The sequence below is a fragment of the Aythya fuligula genome, chromosome 4 (assembly GCF_009819795.1).
Source record: "Aythya fuligula isolate bAytFul2 chromosome 4, bAytFul2.pri, whole genome shotgun sequence".
Taxonomy (NCBI): Eukaryota; Metazoa; Chordata; class Aves; order Anseriformes; family Anatidae; genus Aythya; species Aythya fuligula.
In genome coordinates this window covers 29,691,285-29,712,678 of record NC_045562.1, presented here as the reverse complement: position 1 = coordinate 29,712,678, position 21,394 = coordinate 29,691,285, and the positions used below count along the sequence as shown (strand labels likewise).

The 21,394-nt window shown below is 38.2% G+C and overlaps 1 protein-coding gene across 1 annotated transcript in view; it reads left to right on the top strand.

Moving 5' to 3' along the window:
* Nucleotides 1–21,154, top strand: part of FNIP2 (folliculin interacting protein 2) — a 49,134-nt gene extending 27,980 nt beyond the window's left edge. The window contains exons 9-18 of the mRNA XM_032186241.1: nucleotides 453–582; nucleotides 4,310–4,511; nucleotides 5,080–5,168; nucleotides 5,916–6,062; nucleotides 6,185–6,354; nucleotides 9,355–10,678; nucleotides 11,364–11,520; nucleotides 12,661–12,861; nucleotides 16,256–16,371; nucleotides 17,402–21,154. Coding sequence (XP_032042132.1) covers nucleotides 453–582; nucleotides 4,310–4,511; nucleotides 5,080–5,168; nucleotides 5,916–6,062; nucleotides 6,185–6,354; nucleotides 9,355–10,678; nucleotides 11,364–11,520; nucleotides 12,661–12,861; nucleotides 16,256–16,371; nucleotides 17,402–17,480 — 2,615 coding nt within the window. The 3' untranslated portion in view covers nucleotides 17,481–21,154. The remainder of the gene's footprint in view (nucleotides 1–452; nucleotides 583–4,309; nucleotides 4,512–5,079; nucleotides 5,169–5,915; nucleotides 6,063–6,184; nucleotides 6,355–9,354; nucleotides 10,679–11,363; nucleotides 11,521–12,660; nucleotides 12,862–16,255; nucleotides 16,372–17,401) is intronic.
* The last annotated feature ends 240 nt before the right edge of the window (nucleotides 21,155–21,394 follow it).

The window sequence follows — 21,394 nt, the reverse complement described above, 5'->3', positions numbered from 1 at the left end:
TTTATAGTGATGCTCTTTGCTTACAGCTATTGTTTTGTTTTTTTACCAATCTATAAGATGGAGGAAGAACTGGTTGGTTCTCTAACTATAGCAAGGGAAGAGAAGAGGTGTTTGCACTGAGTAGAAAAAAGGTCAAGAGAATGAGAGGTATATCTAGTGTAATGAGAGAGCAAACACATCTTATGGCAGAATGCTTTTGATAAGAATAAGATTACTTTTAGTATGTTGTAAGAGGAAAGATCCCTATCTTTATAAGAAAATAGTACTCTATGGCAAGAAGAATTTTTTAAAATAATTGTGCCTCCAGTTGTAAGCAAGTTACATGAAAACTGCTCTAATTCTTTTACAAAGAGCAGCAAGCAAGAACAATGTTTATGTGAACTTGTTCCCTGTCAGTGTGAAGAAAAGCATTTGACTGGCACTCAGTATGTATTTTCTTCCTTTTTTGATAGCATCTCTCAGCAGTCTTCTGGTCACTCCTTTTCCATCTCCAAGCTCTTCATCATCATCTTCTAGCAGCTATCAACGTCGCTGGCTCCGAAGTCAGACAACTAGTTTAGAGAACGGAATAATTCCAAGGTGGTGAGTGAAACACCTTTCTGGTTACAACAGCTGTTTGGCAATAATTTAAGCAGAGTTTAAGCCTCTTTTATTTAAAAGCATGAATTCTGTCATAAATACTGTCAGTTCATTCTGATTTCTGTGCGCGTTAGGTAAGATTGCCAGTATGAGGGAAGATCGAGTTTTGGCTGAGTGTGAGCTACAAGGCCTGATTTGACATACTTACTGAATGTAGAGTCTGTCTAAAGACCCCATCCTGAAAAGCAAATTAAACTTTCCTCTATTTCTGAAGGAGCAGAGCAGCCTGTTGAGATGAAAGACGGTAACAGCACCGCTGCCATAATAACAGTATACCACGATGGAGTCTTGACTAGTGAGCAATTACTGAAATTGTAGAGTAATAGCCCATGACAACTCTCTTGGCTAGCACTGGGTGTTCCTGATGTGACTTCTGCCAAAACAGGAAGAAAAAAAGAGCTGTGATCAAAAAGCTTGGCTTCTGTTTTGGAATTTTATTAGCTTTTGTAGCTCAATAGCATAACAAAGCATGGAATGCAGCAGACCTTTTGTAGCTAATAAGCAAATTTTTCTGTTGTCAGCTGCAAAATAGTGAATGGGTCTTGATTGTCTGCTCATATGTACTCATCCACCTGCACCAAGAAACCATATGGAATTAGTGGAGGACTACAAGAAACTTGTACTGTGTGGCCTGTGTTACTCTTCACTGTCTTCGGTTAGGAGAACCTTAGAAACTGCCAGTTGAAATATGTGGTCTACTTTAAAAAAAATAAAATAAAATACCGCACTATTTTTGATAAGCCCAATTTCAAATGTTATAATTCTGGCTCAACATCTTTCCCTAGTGTCAACAATTGAACATTTTCCCTGGGTATTTTTGCAGAATCATTAACATGAATCATGCAGTTGCACTTATGTAGTGGTCATGATTTCTAAATCATTCTGACAGTTGAAAATGAGTTAGTAAACTTTTTGCTTTCAGTAAATGGAAATAGTCTAGTTTCCTAAAGAAATAAGACAGTGTGTGAAAATGCTAAAACACTGAGAAGGAAATAATGTAATTTCAGGCAAATTAAAGTAGCAGCTGCATTTTGACAGTTAAAAGTTCTTTGAAGTGTTATGAACGTAACAAATTGTTTAAAGGAAAGTAGCTGTACTGGGCTTCTAATTCACTGCGGGGAATAGCTTGTCTCTTTTCCTCATGGGAGAATCCATGCTGAGGAAAGATCTTGGAAACAGGGCATTATTAGTTCTGCTGTTTAGAACTCCTTTTGGTTTGGGGTTCTTTCTGAGCCAAATGGCCCCTTCAGATGCTTGTTTTCTGATGCTTGCTGGAGAAGCAGTAGGTTTCTGGTTGAATTACTTCAATGACAGCAGAGCTTGCACTCTGTTTGTACAGCCAAGACTCCACCTTTTTCATGACTAATGTTTTAGGCCAGTAGCTCAGAGAAAATGAGATGTATAGCTGGAACTTCATGTAGTCAGTTGGCAGCCAAGCTAGATTAGCAGCTTTGTTGAAAAGGCTTTTCTTGCAGACCGCTGTTTTTCAAATTCTGTTCCTGAGAAGCAGTACAAAAACTTGTCATGTTTCTTAGATGCTGACTGACCCATCCTTTCCAAACTTCCTTGGGAATTTGTCTCTGCATGCAAGTTCCTGAAGTTCAAATGAGGTTGTGTTTTTGTCTTGAACTCTGTTTTCCCACAAACTGTTTTTGCTGGGGTTTTATTGTTTATTTTTTCCTGTATTTCTGGACTTGTACCTCTATGATGAGAAACTTGTGTGCATAGTTTTGTTAAACCAATTAAACTGTAAAGCGCTTATTTTTAGACTAAACTTAGAATGAAAGTTAAGGATTTGGACTTTCCTCTTGGTAATTGCTTCATAGGGGCTTACAAATGCCACAGGTTTCATTTCAAGATAATTCTGATACAAGAAGCTTTCAGGAATTTAATTACCACTGACTGATATTGCAGACTTAATTCATGAGAAAAGTCCAGAAGCAAGCTGTTCCTCTGAGCTGCTGCTCTGGATGTGTCCCTTTTGTGTTCCTACAGCTTTTTCTTGTCTGTGCTTACCACTCGCTCCTTATAGTTCCTCAATGTGGACTGAAAGCCATTTTTCCTTTTGAAAGGAATACTTTAATTGAAAAATGTCTTGAAGTAGTGTATACACTATTCAGTTAATTCAGAAACTTTAAGCAATAAAAATAATCTTTGCAAATTCAGTAATATCAATGTCTGTCACTGCAGTGCAAGTATTTATGGAAGAATAGAGAGGGGCTGGGAGTTGCCACCCTTCTGTACAATGACAGAAAACCTTGTGCTGGCAGATATCTGTAGCATCTAATTCAGTTGCCCACTCAAAGGACTAAAATGGAATTTAGATCAGGTTGGTCTGGAGCACATATAGTTCAGTTTTGAAAATCTCCAAGGAAGGGTCTCAAGAACCTCTCTGGGCAACCAATTTATGCTTTATTTTTTCTGTGAAGTTCTTTCACATAAAACCAGAAACTCCCCTGCTGCATCTTGTTTACAGCTAAAGGTTGAGTGAACCTGTTAACCTTGAAGACTCCACTTCCATTTTCTGGATAACTACCCACTGGTTATTAAAAGAACAATCAGGTGTCCCTTCAGGCTGAACACACCTAGCACTTTCAGACTTTCCTTTTGTCATGTGATCTGGGTTCCTTACCTTTTTGGTAGTTTGCTGGCCTTGCTCCAGAACTGGATACACTTCTTCTGAAGTGGCCTGATAAGCTCCTAGTAGAGGGGAATGATCACTTATCTAATGAGGTGTTGACTAGGAAGACTTCTGCCTAGTCACCTCAGCAGGTACTTAGTCTTCACCAGTGCCTGTGCACACTACTGACTCATGTTCATCTTGGTCATGTTGTTGGATGGCCAAGGCCTTTTCTGTAGGATGACACCTGAACAGTCAGCACCGAAGCCATACAGTTGCATGGTCATTATTGTTGGATTTCAGGAGGTGTCTGTTGGCCTGTTACTAATTAAGGTCCTTCTGAGTTTTCAGAAGGATACCCTACATGGTCCAGGCAGTGTTGCTGCAGGTGTGTTCTGATCCACAGGCCAAGTTGATGAAGATACGAAGCAGTCTTGATCAGCATCAATTGATGTTTAATACTGAAAGCTGGCAACACTAATAGAAGATATGTGGCAGAACTCTCCAGTGAATAAACAGAGCTTGGGAAAATAGTAATGATTACAAAATAGCCACTATTTTATTTTATTTTTTTAGCAGAAAACAAAGCACTTTAAATGGAAATGTATCCAACTGGTATATTTGTAGACATTGTTTTTAGTGATTAATAAGTGGTGACACTTTGTCTTTAGTTCATTTTATTTTGTAAATTTCCTTTAACCTTTTCTTGTTAATGACTATCTGTTGGTTTTTCTGTTCCCTGTTCTTAATCTCTCTTAAAGATAAATCCATAAGGAGGGTATCTGTAGTATTCTGTTTCAGAGGAAAGTGTTCACCCCAGTAATTGCTAGCCTCTTTGAGGGTTGCCTTACTTTTGATCTGTTGGAGCAAACGTAAGTTTTATCTATCAATATGCTGGGTATCCTCTGTTTATGGCACGTGACAGAAAAGTATTATGTAGGCAGTAGAAGGAAAATTATTCTTAGGTTTCCTTTTTCTATATAAAGAGATGAATAGAAGACTAGTCGCTGTTCTGTGCATAGCTAACTGTCCTAACAATCTGTCTTGTAGGTCCACTGAAGAAATGTTTAGTATGGCTGATGAAAGCTGTAGCTCCAATCCTGCAATGGTCCGGAGGAAAAAAATTGCAATCAGCATAATCTTCTCTCTGCCTGAAAAAGAAGAAGCACAGAGAAACTTCCAGGATTTCTTTTTTTCTCACTTTCCTCTCTTTGAATCCCACATGAACAAGCTGAAGTATGCAATAGAAAAGGTACAGAACACCGGTTTGGTTTGATGTGGAAATATAAGTGTCAAACAGACTGAAGTATTGTAGAATCATAGATGAAGAGTGGGAGAAGGTGTGTGATTTGAAGCTTCCCTCCCTCCTTACCACACAAAGTCTTGAGCCTAAGCCCCATGTTGGAACTCAGCATGTGCTGAAAAGAAGCTGTAGTTTTTTTCTAGTCAGAAGGGAAATAGAGATTTATGCTGTGTGGCTTTTCTTTTTCTTGTCCTCCGATTTCACTGTGAGTTTGTCCTGACTCCCTAGAGACTGTGGAAAGGATGGTATTCTCTTTTTTGTGCTGCCACTAAAGGAGTGATAACAAAAGTTTGTTGTCTTCCCCTTACTCTCTCAAATGTTATCCTGTCTCTCCATGTTTAGTTTTAGGAGTTGGTCCCTCATCATGATGTGGAGGGAGGTTGGCAGCTACTGCTGTCCTGAGCAGTTGCATAACACTTGGGCTAGATCTTAATTATTTTGACATGTTAATGAAGCTTAAAAAGATGAAGAATGCGAGTCCTTTAAGAAGTTGTTTTGTCTTTAACTCTTAATTAAGGCCATGATCTCATGTAGAAAAATAGCAGAATCCAGCCAAAGAGTGCAGGTTTATATCAGCCGAGTCATGGATGCCCTGGGAGAATTCAGGTGAGTTGATGGAATTCTGAATTACAAGGAGAGTTGTTCTAATGAACCTCTAAAGATATTTGTCAATTTCAATTATAAGCAACTGAATGCAGGGTTTTGTAATTTGGCTAGTTTTAAAGTTAGTGTGAATGAGTTTTCTGTGCTGGGTATTGGGTACATGTTTTCTGAGAGCTTAAGTAAAAGTAGCTCAGCCATTTTCAGACTGAAAATAAAACAAGTACTTTGTTTTGCTCCTTTGTGCTTTGGAATGTCAGTCTTTAAAACCTCATCAAGAGTTGGATTCTGCTGATGTTTGTGCAGGCACATGGATTGTTATATTCAGGCAGTTGAGTTGTCTACTGTTAAGTGTAGATGCTGGACAGTGAAACTGACAGGAAAGTTATTGTCAAAGGCCCTCTTTTTTGGTACCTAAAAGAGGGAAGGTTGACAGCAGTTCAAGAAAAGGGTTACCTCCCCCCACCAAATAATTGGCACTTCTCTGAATAAAACTGTGTAGAGGAATGCAAGAAAGGGAAGGATACGCAATTGAAGGCATTATGTTGCTGGTACACTGAATTAAATAGGCTATTTTTGTGGGACACTAGTTGGAAAACTTTTCTAGACACGCCAGTTTGCTTAGTCTCCTAGCTCCTACTTAAGTAAATTCATATATAAAAATCAATAGACAATAGAGAATAGGTTGCCTGTATTTGCAAATTTGAAATGTATGTATTAACATGCCAATTTTTGGGAATCTTCTTTGAGCAGAATTACCATCTGGAACCTATATTCTGTTCCAAGGATTGCAGAGCCTGTGTGGCTTAATATGATGTCCAACACCTTGGAAAAGAACCAGCTATGCCAACGTTTTCTTAAAGAATTTACCTTTCTGATAGAACAGATCAACAAAAACCAGTAAGCTTTTATTTTCCCCTCTACCCAACTTATTCCCCCCAAAAAAAAGTTTCTTAAAGGTTTGTGTGCTTCCCAGAGCATGTGGGCATGTTCTGACACTTGTGCAATATTCTTTTTCCTAGGTTCTTTGCTGCTTTGTTAACTGCGGTGCTGACGTATCATCTGGCTTGGGTGCCAACAGTAATGCCAGTTGACCATCCTCCCATAAAGGCCTTCTCTGAGAAGCGCACATCACAGTTTGTGAACATGCTGGCAAAATCCCATCCATATAACCCTCTCTGGGCACAGCTTGGTCAGTAGGAAATTGAAAGCTTTCACTGCATTCACTTCTTACCTAAGCTACTTGGAAGTATGCATTCCTTTGTACATAGTTAGAATTGGATGTGGTTTCTCTTGGTAGATCTGGACTAGGACAGCTGAGATAGTGATAACTCTTCTGCCACTGGCTTGAGGTACTTGACTGGTGGCGGAAGTCTGGGTGACATTCGATTTGTCTTGGTATAAGCTGAGCAGAGTTGCCAACAGACGTCTTGAATTAAGCTAAAGAGTATTTGGAGGCCTGTTAGTGTAGCCTAGGTGCTCAGTTCTTCACTGGTTCCTTGTCCTCCAATTACACTGCCTGGTTAAGTGGTTTTCTATAGAAATCTTAAGAGGGTGCAAACACTGTGAATGATCTGAGCAGTTTGGGAAGAATGAGGGGAAACATCCTGGATGGAGAGAATGTAGTTGAGACTGCCCAGACTGCCTTCATTTACCTCTTCATGGAGTTACCGTGGACACAAAGCAGAATAAAAGTATGGCAAGTAGCAGAGCCTCCATTCATTCAGAGTTATGTGAGTGGGCTTGGGACAAGATTTTCTCTTTATTCCAAGCTCCTCAGGTTGTTCTCTAACAAAAATCATGTAGCTTTTGTTATCTTGGTACAGGGAATTAAATAATGCTATCAAATGAGTGGGTGAGAGTTCAGAACAATGCTGCCAGTGGTAGAATCCTTCAAAATCTTTGTCTTGGCAGCAGGTGTGAGTTTGGTACCAAACCAGCCTTAACTTTCAGTGATATAATATAATTGACATACATGCACACTAAAACAGTAATGTGACTTCTACACTGTGATGCTGGTCATGTTTCTTGCTTATTGTCTAGCTTAGCTCTCCACAGTCTTTAAGAAATCAAGAATTCTTATCTTGGCTGTGTAGTTGTAATAGAAGTTTCCTGTTTTAGCATGTCTTTAAAGACTTATGCATGGGAGAAATGGGTTAGACATCCAGGGAGAGAAAAACAGAAACTTGCTTAGGGTGTTAAGGATAGAGCCAGGCCAGGTTTTTTTTTTAAAAAAAAAAAAAAAAGAGCTGGAGTGGAAGGTGTAAGATAAGCAGTAGGTGTTGTGGTACCTCCCAGGAGCTGCCACTGGTTACTGGTCAAGAAATCATATCCTCTTTTTGCCTTCCCAGGCTGTGCATTGTTATCAGCACTGGCCCAGCTGATTTCTGAGTGGCTGAACTCAAAATGCTTACTGGTTTTGTTTGGTAGTTTCAAAGCCCAAAACCTTGTATCAGGTGGTTGCAGCAACTGATGTGCAAAGTAAGATGTTGCCCTCTGCTGGTCCCCTTCTTCAGAAAGAATAAATAAAGTGTCTGGGTGCTTTAAAATAGAAGTGACTTCCTATGAAGTGTTGTGCTGTACGTGGCTTTCCCCCTCCAGAATGATGTCCTCACTAGATACTACATATCAGTTACAATTACATAGATGCATTTGTAGGTAATGCTGTAAGGAAGACATACTCTTTTAAACATGAGCTTCAATCTAACATGCTTAGCAATAGCATGTTTTGAGGACCACAGTTGTGACATTTTTACTGTTGCATCAGTAATGTTGTATTTAACCATGCAAATGAATGCTAAGCCTGAATCTGATTTCTTTAGCAACTGTGCTCAACTTGAAAGAAAAGCTATCTTCCCATTTCCTTTCCAAACTGCTAGTCCTTGTGGCCCATCAGGCACTGAGGTTAATGGAATTCTACCTGAGCAATCTTGAGCTTACTTGGTTACTGAGGAACGAGTGTGCTGGCCTGTTAAGCCATCAGACAGGTTGCAAGGGTGCCCCTAACTGGGGGAAGAGAGCATAATGATGCCACCACACAGCAGCCCTCAGTAAGGACATAAAACCTAGAAAAATGTGTTAGATTAGCAGACATCTTATAATGCCTCAAACCAGAGAAATCCACTTTCAATGTGAGTGCTTATATTGGCTAAAGGAAATTGAGCTTGTGGTGGCTGCTTCCCATCTGCTGGTGATGTCAGCCAGGGTTTGGTTGGGCAAAGACATTTGGAGGGTATACTCTAATGGGTATTGAGTGAAGACAGCTGGGTTAACTTGGTAATAGCCAGTTTTTGAGTTAACCCATCCTTGTCTCTAATAGTGTGTGTGAACTTTTCTGTACCAGCCACCTGTCTGCTTATTTCTCCCGGAATGTTGGGTGGAAACCCTCCAGCTGATAGTGTGATATGCTGCTGGAAAATAGATGGCTCTTCTCAACAAAGTAGCGGTTCTTCAGGATAAATGAGATGGCAAATAAGTAGTTCTAGGGAGACTTAGATTAGGCCCTAGTACCTACTTCTCATATTGCGATTGTGTTTTAATAATGAATGTTTTCTAGTCCTCCCCTACTCTCTCCTCCTCCCTACAAAAGTAAAAAGTTAGTGGTGTTGACTCCCAGTGCACAGAAGTGCACATGCCTTGCACAGTAAAGTAGTTCTATTTTCAGAAACACACTTATTATGCTGATACTGCACCTTTTTTGCTGTTTTGAATATCTGAATCTTAAAAAATGCAATTTAGACTTGATCTGTATGAGAATTGGTGTTTAACAGAAAGAAGAAAAAGTGAATGCAATTTAAGAGAATATTTTGGGGGGGGGAACTAGTACAAAATTAGAAAACAGTATCATGGGCTTCAGAGCTTTGGATATATACTCTTCAGCAACTGTTGTGTCAAATTCCAAGTGATAATATCTTGTAAATGTTATTAAAAACCTGTAATCGATTTGAACTACAAGAAACTGAGTAGTAACAGTCAAACCTTCACAAGGACACCAAAACCTTTTTGGATGTGGGTCAGATATAAGAAATGTCAGGAGACTTCTGTTCTTCTGGTATTTTAAACTTCTATGAATTAACCATGAAAAATGAACTGTCTGCCTGCAGTGAATGCTGTTTTAAAATGTGTTGAATATAAGTGGTATAGCTTATTACAGCCATGTATAAGCATGTGAAATTCTTGTTTTCCTGTCTAGGTGATCTCTATGGTGCCATAGGTTCTCCGGTTAGGTTGACTCGAACTGTTATTGTTGGAAAACGTAAAGAGTTGGTGCAGCGGTTGCTCTATGTCCTAACTTACTTCATTAGATGCTCTGAGCTACAAGAAAATCAGCTGACTTGGAGTGAAGTGCTTGGAGAAGGAGAACAAGTGCTAAATGGAAGCAAGATCACAACTGCACTAGAAAAGGGAGAGGTAGAGGAGTCTGATTATGTGGTGGTCACTGTCAAAAATGAACCTGCTCTTGTGCCTCCAATCCTACCTCCTAAGAGTGATGGAAGTAAGAACAACAGTATTGCAGGGTGGGTACATAATCCAGAAGGCACTTGCACTACGACAGATTCTTCAAAAGAAAAGAAAGAAGCAATAGGAAAAGTCAGTCAGAACTCTGACACAGCTGTTGACTGTCTAACTAGCACTTTGCATAACGGAGCAGCTGATGGTAGGAAAAGAACTGTCACTGACACAGGGACTGGGTCCTACCACTTTGAAGAGCAATCAAAGTTGGAGAATTTAATGGATGTAAGGAAGAACAAGAACCAGAATGAAAGGAAAGTGGAAAAGCAATTGTCTAGTAGGTCATCTGCTTTACCTTGTCCTGAAAGGTCTGGCCACAGGAGTTCCCAGTTGGAAAAGGTCACCTTTCAGATTGGAAGTTCTGCGTCACCAGAGTCAGACTTAGAAACTCAAAGGAGAGAAATGGAAGAGAATCTGAGGGCATTCAGAAAAAATCCAGAGGTGGTAATACATTGTGCCTCAAGTTCAGCAGATCTGACTGTGGATGTTTCCCAGAATCAAAAAGAAAGTTGCGAAGCTGCCTTTTTGCCCTTCAGTAAACACAGTATTTGTTATGCACAGATTCCACCTTGTGAGGGGAAGGAGAGTATGCTTAATAACCAACATATGGAAACTAAAGGAACTGAAATGAACTTAGGGAACACAGTATCTGGTGAACTACTTTTGTCCACTGATAACGTAGAAACTGTAACATTGCCAAGCTTGAAAGAAACTAGAACTTTATGCTCTGACAATCCGGAGAGCTATTCACCGGACTGTGTGGAAGGTGGTTCTGCTGTTAGAAAGGAGTCCCCTAAAGTAGGTGCTAAAGATGTCCCCTATGGGGATGCTGGAAGGAAAACCCCCTTCAGAGTTGAAGGGGACATTCCAAGGAATGAGAGTTCAGACAGTGCTCTTGGAGCCAGTGATGAAGAAGGTGATTGTTGTATTCCTGACGAAGTTCATCATGATAATGTCAGCAAGAGACTTGAAGAGTTTGCGGAAGTGGAGCTTCCTTTACCAAGGTAAAGGAGTTTAATTTAGAACTAAACAGAGTCAAAACTTGTGCAGTATTAGAGGTGTTCAGAATTTCAAGTCTGAAATCCACTGGGATCTTGATTGACTTCCTTGCAAACAAATCCATACCAGCCACTGGTAGTGTGTTTAGGGTTCTTGTTAACAGACTGGGGAAAAAAAATGCTGAAAAGGTACTGAAGTTTGGTGACAAAGGTGTTCTTCAAACGTTTAACAAAAAAATCATACTTTTGTTTGTATCGATTGCCTGAAACAGTGTAAACAATTCTGTCTGAGGACTAGCAATATTTCATCTTTGCTTAAACTGCCAAATACTAAACAGATTTGAAATAAATAAGGGCATCCTATTTGAAAACTTCTGAGCTTTGCAGGTGCATGCGGAGCTTGCTGATGCACATGTTAAGTAGATAGGAAGATTTTGCTGCTTGGGCTGAGTGAGAACTCACATTTAGCAAACCTGTTAACCACAGAACAAGGCCGGGGGGCATAGGGACCCCAAGCTCTGATAAAAGCAGACTTGCTGTTTCTGAAATTTGAAGGAATCAACACAATGTTAAATTTAAAAAAATACTAATTATTTTTAATAGAGGTAGGGGTAGTAAATGAAACTTTGTATTGATATCATCATCTGAATGGAGTCTGTCAAGCAAGAATCATACCTGCTTTGTATTTCAGGTCAAACACAATCAGCAGTCAGTGTGTGAAAAACTTTGGAAGATCGCTTCTGGGTGGCTACTGTCACACATACGTGCCTGATCTAGTGCTGCATGGAGTAAATAATGATGAAAAACTCAAGCAGTGTCTACTAGCAGACCTCCTTCATGCGATGCATGTGAGTTAAAATACTGTTCCAAGTCATAGTGTGAGTTGTTGCTATTACTGAGAAGCTAAAGCTATAGAAACATGGTAGTTTGTAGTTTAAATAAGACCTCTTTGTACTCGCCAGTCCTTAACAGCCACACCTGGTATGTCTTCTTCCTTGAAAGAAAACCCCTTAAATGACTGAGAAGCCTGTTCATGCAAAAATCACTTTTTTCCCCTTTATACTCTCTTCAGTCTTTTCTTGAAAGGTGAACACAGGGAAAAATGTTTGCAAGTTGAAATTACAAACAAGGAAAAAACTGACTGCTTCTTTTCAGTCACAATAGCAGACAGTTACCTTTATTTCATAAAAAATGGTACACAAGTTGTTGGAAACATCTTAGTTTACCACTTAGTGGCATGTGTTGCAAGGGAGATGAAGTCCTGTGGAAGCCTGTGTTACACTAGGCTGTAGCAGAAATGACCGACTGCGTAAAGCAGTTAGCTGTAGGTAAGATCTTTGTGATATTCTTACTCTACTCCAACTACACCAAGTAACTTAAAACGAATCTTTCACCAAAGGAATGTTAAGCGTTTAGTATTCAATATTAGATGTTTATCTAGTGAATGTCAATTGCTTCTTTCTATAGCAATCAAGAATCATCCTGTAGGAATGAGTTAAACACTGTCCAGAATGGTGATGTGTGTGCAGTTGTTTAAACACCAAATTGCTCTAATATGATATTGTCTCTTCATAAATACCTTGCTGTCATTGTGCATAGTGAAATCCCTTACAGTGAGTATAACCACTCACTGAATCAGCATAATTAATACTCTATTTGTTTTGGAAGAAACTTAACCTTTGCAGGAAGGCTGGATTACTGTTAGTGAAAAAATGTCATAGTGATTCTGAAGCACTACTTAAAAAATAAAATAAAAATAAATGCCTTAATCAAACTGGTAGTTCAGACTTCGACCTAATGTTACTGGATGTCAGCTCTGTCTCTGAAACTGGTATTCTGTCTCATTTTTTTTGAGATGCCTTTGGTTTTCTACTGGACAAGCATTCATTTGGACCACTTTCTCAGAGTGAATAAAAGTGGAGCCTCGATCTAAGCTGTGAAAATGCATATGCAAGTTTTCCATAATGTTTGTCTTGCATCTCTTGCAGCATCCAGTGCTAGATGAACCCATAGCAGAAGCTGTCTGCATTATTGCAGACACAGATAAATGGAACGTACAAGTGGCTACCAGCCAGAGAAAAATGATGGACAATGTGAAGCTAGGCAAGGATGTTTTGGTCTCGAGTCAAGTATCCAGTTTACTGCAGTCCATTTTACAGCTTTATAAACTCAATCTTCCAGCTGACTTTGTAAGTAGCTTCAGTTTTCAGTAAAGAAATAATGGAAATTGTTTAAATCGAAAATGCAGAGTTTTGCACACTGTATTTTATTGGATTGTTTCAGGTATTTGTTTATTGGTATAGCAAAGTTGGTACAATGTATTTAAAAGAATGTGTGCTACAGTTCAGTTACAGGTACTGTTTTTAACTTACTTTACTTGTAATAGACCAAGATTAAAGTCAGCTGCTCCAAAATAAGACAGAACAAAAGTTGCTTAGGCAACTTTAGCATGACTGTATTTATGATTAGAGTTGTGTAGATTATTTTGTTTGTATAATTTCCTCATTCTCTACTGTTTGAAGCTTCTGCTGTTTCTACCATACCATTTCTTATTCTTGAGTTTTTGTGCTTTTTTGTTTTTTTTTTTTTTACCAACCCCACCTAGTGGATGCCTCTTCTCTATCCTCAGTTACATGTGTATTGCATGTTTACTTGACCTTTGTGTTTTATGCATAGTGTAGCCCACCCTGTCAGCCAGTGCTGTCTCAGACCACCTGGCAGACATGCCTACAGCATTCCTGGGAGGAGATGGAAACACAAAACACTTGGGGTCAGATGGGTTGCAGCAGGGGATGTTACTTTCTCATAGTGTGTGCTTCCCCTCCCATAATATCCTTTCCTGTCCATGTTAGTAGTAGAGTTCATCAGAACAGATCAGTAATGCTTTCTGATAGCTGTTTTGGCTGATTACAGCAAAGTCACCCATGAGTCTGGCAGCAGTAATTATAACAATTTTTCCACACAGTTGTAGCTGGGGGGAAATGGTGCATCTTTTTCCTGTAGTTTGAGTAAACAGAACTGGCTTGGTCTTCAGCAGATAGCCTTGAGAAACTTTATTTATTGGAAGCTTGTGTAACGACTGCTAGCAGACAGAATAGGAAGGTGGAACTGAATATTAACAACTGAAAATAGTATTAATTGATGCTGCTTTGGATAAAAATTAGTGGTATTAATTTAAGTACTTGAAGTCAAGTACTATGGCAAAGTACATCAGTGTCCTTTCTGGATACTTTTGTATGTTGGAAAACATGTGACTTAGGTTAGAACTATGTCATCATGCTTGCACAGGAACACCTTAAATTTTGGCATTTTTGAACTCATAAGTTGCTTCTGCAACTGAAGTACTTCTTCCAGTGCTGCCCTGGACCTTGTATATGCAACTTCTGAATGCTTTGTGTGGTGTAGTGGCTTTTGGAGGTGGACTAATTTTATTTCCTTCCTTAAAAAAAAAAAAAAGAGCAGTAAAATGGTAGTCCTAGTAGCTTGTAGTTCTGTTGTTCTATAATCTGCATTGAAGATGCTTTGAGCTGTCAGAGTTTGTAGGTCTTTGCTAACAGGAACAGAATAATGGATGAATGGAAGTGGGGTGTTCCATTCAACTTTGGGGGAAGAAGTCCATGTTTTTATAATGAACATTCTATTTGACTTAAATTTTGACAAAAGCATATATAATAACATAAATCAGAAATGCATAAGGCAGTATGTTTGAAGATTAAGTATATGTTTCTTGACCTCCAGTTACTGTTTAGAAGAGTATTTTATGGCACAACAAAAAACAAAACCCAACTTGAGACTGGACAAAAGACAAGACTTTATGACACTTGACTGGCAACCTTCCTGCAGAGTTGTGCAGTATGCCAGGGTGAAAGGGAAGTGGAGACTGCAAATGTTGCTTGTCAGCAGTATGACAAAGATTTTACCTGCACCTTCTAGCTCATTTTAAGCTACTTTAAATGATTTTAACTGAAGTCAGTGAGAAGCTGAAGAGGAAGCTAGCATCAAAAATATTACTGTTCTTCTGTACCTCACTGGACATCTTGAACAAAATGGATTTACAAAATGGATGAGCTTGAGGAGGAAAGGCTCTTGATTCTTTGCTGGCTTTCAGGAGTAGTGGATAATCTTTTCTAAAGAATCTCTTAGAACAATGTGAAATTCTTCTTTCCTCTTAACAATAAAAAAAAAAAAAATCTATAGTCCTTCAGCTTATGAGTAGTGAAATTGAAATATGTTGAATTGCCACTTTGGGAATCAGCTGCATGCCTACCTGAACTACTGGGGAAGTGCTAACAGGCTTTCTGTATTAGTTACCTGTAGTAGAGAAGGTAAGAATGTCTTCCTTTAGGCTAGAATCAGAAGTGTTATGATTATAATGGCTTTAGTGAAAACTGCTTGAAGCAAACAGATCAAACTACTCTCAAAAAGCAACTTGCTCAAGACCATCAGAAAAATGCATGGAAAAACCCATGAGCATGAGTCTTTTTTCTATTTTTTTAATTAGCAGAACTGCTTGCACAAGATTCCATTTCTAATACTTATGGTTTCCATCAAACTTAAAATATACACCAGAGGATGGCCTGGAGGTATTTGCTACTACTGATTCTAATTGTTGTCTCTGCCTGCTGGATGATTAAATATTTGATAATGAGGTTCTGCACACGCTTCTTGTTTTTGTCTTTGATGTGGTCATCTCTGTGGAAAGAAAGAATGTATTGAATCGAGTTACCTTGTGTTCTGGAACAAAATACCTGATAAAACAGCCTGCCTACTCACCTAGTGAAGATGTCCCATGTACTCACCCTGTGTTACTGTTTTTAAAAAAAGTCTCCGAAGTTTTCATCTGCTCTCTTGCAATTGATGTATGAGAAATTATGTACCATCTGACTGTTTTTAACCAAAAACTCTAGCATGCTACTGCTGAACGAAATTGGAGTAATTATTTTGGTATTTCAACTTGAACTACTACCTTTTGCAAACAACATCAAATGTTTGAGTTTTAAACTAGAATTATGTAGTACTAATTAAAAAAAAATAAAGGATTTGTAACCTGATTTATCCAGTAAATTATAGATCAAAAGAGATGTAGTTTTATGATGCAGATAATGGTGTCTTTCATTTATGTTTTAGTTTCTTGAATAGGACTTCTCTGGTGCTGAAGAGAGTGCTGATTTTTAGGAACTGTGACACTTTCAGGAAAAAATACTGACTTGTAACAAAGACATTTGTTAGGTATTCTGGTTAGACTCTTATTAAGGTATCTCGAATGTTTTTGAACCTGGTTAAAACTTTATGTCAGGAGAAACTGTGTCTGAGTTGAAGGGAAATTGGATGGCTTTTTTTGACTCCTGGAACAAACGTGCTGCACAAGAAAACTGAAATACTCCAATTCTTTGAGATGAGGGAAAGCTAGTGTATTTTAAGTTGCCAGCACAACTGTAACACATTTACTTCTTTACAGATTTTTGGGGGGAGACTTAAAGGTGTTCTGGCTAAGATATGTAAGCATATCATTTTAGCTATTTTTGTAATATATGCATGCAGTTGTTTTAAAGCTATTCTGAGGTTTTTGGTCTGTATTTACAGTGCATAATGCATCTTGAGGATAGACTACAAGAGATGTATCTCAAAAGCAAAATGCTTTCAGAATATCTACGAGGACATACAAGAGTGCATGTAAAAGAACTAGGAATTGTATTGGGGTGAGTATTGCAGATAAGTCTTAATCTATGGCAAAACTTGAGGCAGTTACTTTGCTTTTCAGTTTCTGAATGTAGTTATGTTCCTGTGGGGACTTGCTACTTATTCTATGTTTATTATTGCCCCCTCTCTCATGAACCTAATGAAGTGTCGAAATGGGTTCCAATGAGCCATCAGGAGATACAATCCAGCAGGAGGAAAATCATTTGTTGTTCTGAAATCTTAAGGATGAAAAATACTGAGAATGAAGAAAGTTCTGATTTTGGTTACTTGGAGGTTGTTCAGTTCTAGCCAAGTACTTTATGGATGCATGTGCTGTGAAAGTAGAATGAGAGGAAGGGGCAAGAAATGAATACACTTCCACGAAGATGTTTTTTAAGCACTGTAGCTAAAATTTAATTTATATCTGGCTGCTCAAGATGTCATACTGAGCAATGTAGTTTAAAGTAATGAGACCCTGAAGTAAACCCTTGTGTGTATGTGTAAAAATGTATATAAACATATGTACTGACCTTTGAAGAGTGTTCTGTTGGAAATGGTTGGAACTGAGCATTGCATCTGAGAGGCATTGTGCTACTTTTACTGCCTAATAACTGATACTTCCATCTTTTGGTAATTTTTGGTAAGAAAGTGCTGCTGCATGGTAAACAGAGTTGTATTCAAAACGTGAAATTGCAGTCTTCCATAAGTTGATGTTCAGTATTTTCTTTGGGCTTATTGAAGCCTGCTGACTGCAAGCTAAGGGTTATGGATTAGCGAATAAATCAAACTTTTTATTTGTACCACAAAAAAACTACATACCACAAAATGTAATACTATCTTTTTCACTTAAATGGTAGCAGACCTTTTTGCTTTTAAATGTTATCACTTAACTTTACTGGTACAGTATGAACAAAAAATTAAATGATGAACTTGGTTATAGCAAGACATTTTCAGTTTCTTTGAAGTGAATGATGAATAGCCTCTTGTGTTTATCTTCTTTTGTGAAGGTGATTGTGTATTTTAAAGTCTCTCTTTTTTTTTAATTTCTAGGATTGAATCCAATGACTTGCCTTTGTTGGCTGCTATAGCAAGTACTCATTCTCCATATGTTGCTCAAATACTCTTATAAATTAAAATCTCAGGATAGTCATTCCCTTAAAGTAAAAGAAAGAATATGGGAATGTTGAAAGAAGAACAGTTGCCAAATGCTGATAAAGGGGAACACTGAGAAAAGCAGGTGATGACTGTACATTCTACCATCTTCCGATTCTGGTTTCAGCTGGACGTTTGATCGGAGGACTTCAGTTTACATAATGTAAAAGGCATTCAGGTTTTTCTTACAATCTCAGTTCTGACTTAAAGTGACTGCATCCTTGCATTTTTTCTTCAAAGGACAAAAGTTAACACTATGTGGCAGACTGTGAGCTGCCATCCAAAACGCTGCTCAAAACCATGAAGTAACAGTTAAAGAACAAGTGGGTTGGAATGGATTTCCTAATGCTACACTTGTGAGTGTGGTGTGGTGTATTTCTTTGCTGGGGAGGAGGAGTTGTAAACTATGTACATAGCATTCCTATACACAAGTGTATTAGATGGGACATGATTTTTCTTGCAGAGCATAAGCATGGTTTTGTATAGTAGAAATGACCAGCTCAGAACAAGAAACCTGGATTCAGCAACCAGATGCTAAGTGGGAATGGAGGTGAGGATGAAATTAAGCAAGCTATGGTTGCTTGTCTTTTAATGAGGAGGTATTCAGATGAGCTCATGACTAGAAGTAATTCTACCCTGAAAACGGAATGAACTTCTGAGGTGTTTTTTTTTTTGTGGGAAAGCCTTATGGAATTTCTGCTACAAGTTTACATTTGTTGCTGATGCAACTTCAGTAACTGAGTTTCTGTATGGCTGTAGTCCTGGGAATTAAACCTGTGTCTTGGTGTCATCAAGCATTACTATCTCAGAAGAATATGAATCTGACAGCCTTCTGTATGATACCAGTGCTATTAGGGCACGTGTGCACATAGACCAAGCAATTGGCACAAACTGAAGACAATCTTATCTGGGGGGGTTAACCCTTACAAACCTTCAGTCAGATATATTACTTTTTTCTGGCTACTAGTTGGTCACTATATTAGGTATAAAAGAGGACCATTGTCTGAAGTAAAAGGAAAAGTAGGGGACAAACCCCAATATTTGGTATTACTATGAATGTTTGCAATTACCCTTTATGATTCTACAGTAATCTTGAACTATCATCCCAGGTGCCTTTCCTTAGTAGACTAACTGCTTTGAAACCAGAAACTACTTCTCCATGAGTTGATACTGGCCTTCTGTGTTTCTAGAAAGCAAAATAAAATTTTGTATTTTACTGTTTTCATGTGGTTGATAACATGAATGTAAAAAACTGAATTTTTGCATAAAGCACTGTTGAGCTGGATGTGAAACTATGGACCAGACTGAGGAAAGAACAAAGGATCAAAACAAACATTCTTAAAGAAAAGGAAAAATGAATCTTGGACCTTTCTGTTGTGAGCCAGCATGAATGAGGTGTATGAAACTGGCAGTTTGCAAGCAAATTGCTAGCACAATTGCTTGTGAATAGTGAATTCTGATGAGAAACTTCTGGTCACCAGTTACGCGTTGTCCTCATTGGTGATTACAGATTTTTAACACTGAAGGGACACACTTTTATTAAAAGTGATTTTATTTCATACTACCTGGATGTTTGGACTTTTCTACAGTAAACTTTCAATGATTTGAAACAATGAAATGTGCATATTGTGAGTTGTTTAAATGTGATTGGGGTCTTGATGAACATTGTGTTGCTTTTTTTTAAGGGGAAATGGGTAGACTGACTGACTGTGAAGAGGGGTTGTTCCCAAGTGGAGGGATAGTTAATATTCTGATACAGTGCTTCTAAAGCTGATCCTTATATGCTGCGTTTCTGATCTGACATTCCAGATAGTTCTTTTATTGCATTTTCATAGGCTTGTCCCTGATATTCTGCCTCAAAAGGCTAAAATCTTTCTGTGGTTCAGGTCTTCTCCTACTGCTAATAATTAGGCAAAATTTTCATATTTTTGGTCTGTGAATTCTATCTGCTGGAAAGTAAATTTACCTCTGCATCTAGCTGTTAGCAGCTATCACTTTCTATTTCACAAGGTTAAGACAAAGTGAGAACCACAGAGCAAGTCACATATTCCTGACCTATCCTTGTAATGGCGAATGTGGGCGTGCATGTGTGTAGAGCTTTGAAACTGCTTCCCTGAGTGTATATAGAACTTCTCATGTACTTCATTTCATGTCACTCGTGAATATTGGGTGAATTTATTAAAAAACAATTAAGTTTCTCATAAAGCATTAGTTCGGTTTTTATCTGAACAGGTTGATAATTCTTGAAAGATGTGCAGAAACACTTTTCCTCTTTTAGTGTTCTAAGAAAGTCGAAGGTCAGCCGACATTCAGTGATTTCAAGGCTAATGCCATAACAAGTAACATTTGATTTGTACTACACCTACTAAAAAAACAACAAGCAAACAAGAAAAACTGCCTTCTGGTAAGACATTAAGCTAAGGACAGCATGTGAGCTGATGGTCAAAGCACCTGGACTTCCTTCAGCCCAGGCGAAAACTTTATAGTTCTTGCTGCTTTCTCTTACCATTTTGCTGCTCTTCAGAAATCATATGAAGAACCCTTGTTCTGACAGTTTGAGTGGGGGAGGAAAGGGGGGGATTGAAATTAAATCCCTTTATTGTTAAAAGACTTTAGTCTGAAGAAAGTTAAATACCTATCTTTCCCCTCCACCAAAGATACTACCTCATTTGATGGGATTCCACCTTCTAGGGCTTTTTTGACTCTAAGTCTTTAAATTGTTTTTGGTAGCATCTTGCTGTTCATATAAATTAGTATGGCATGACAGGGCAGTAGGTATTTACAGATGTTGTGTTGGACCTCTTTAGGGCATGTTCCTGTTTTTATTTTAAGTGAATGAGAAGTAATATGAATGTACAGAGGTGTTTAAAATGTAGCTTAATTTTCAAATATTCCAAAGTTTTTATCAGTATTATGTAGTTTTGTAAACTTAAATGCATACTTTGTTTAAGTGGGAGTGCACAAGTCTTTCCAAAATCCCACGTAACTGCAGTTTACACAGTGCAATTTGAAGAATGTATTTTTTTCTGGCAAGACTAAACCATATGCAGAGGGGAAGAATTAACTATTAAATTGTAGTATTTAATTGAACTCCTTAACCTAAAACAATAACAAGAGTTAAACATTTTTAATTTAAATAGGTACTTTCTGATTTGATACATACAGCTGTCTTCTGTCCAAAACAAACAAATACACACTGATTCTGGAATTCTTTAATTCGCATTTCTAATGACATACTCTAGATGGTCTTCCCCAGTCCCTATTAAAATGCATCTTTTCTCTAGAAGTCAAAAAGCCTTTTCAGACACAAACTCCTGCATATAAATTTCACACAATGATCACTTATCCCTCAAGTATAACCTCTTCTTCAGTTAAGAGGCCCCAATCAAAACTGAGTCTGAACTGCTGAATACACTCTAGATGTTTTTTTAGGTCAAGTGTGTTAGTTTGACATATATAGCAGGCTTTCCATAGCTGATAAAAACATGTGTTGCTATTGCATGCTTGGAGAGCAAAGGCTTTTTTTAGGAATGACTGAATACTAATGTCAGACTACATGTTTTTGGTGTTTTTTCTTATAGTTGTTTATGTATGCTATCATTTTGGTCTATTTCTTTGCGGCATTTGGTGCAATAAACTTTCTGAAATGAATGTGAGTGGTATTTGGTATCTTCCTTTTTAAAATTTACTTCTGAAAATGTTGTTCTTTTTTGTAGCTGATATGTAACAGTGCATGGACATCCAATAACCAGTTAGTGCAGTAAGTGAATGTTGCAAGAATCTAACGGGAAGGCTTCACAAGATTTGAAACTTAATTGAATACTATTCACATCTTTGGAAGCTTTACTCCAATTATGTATGTAAACAACAACTCTTGTTGTATGAAGTCTA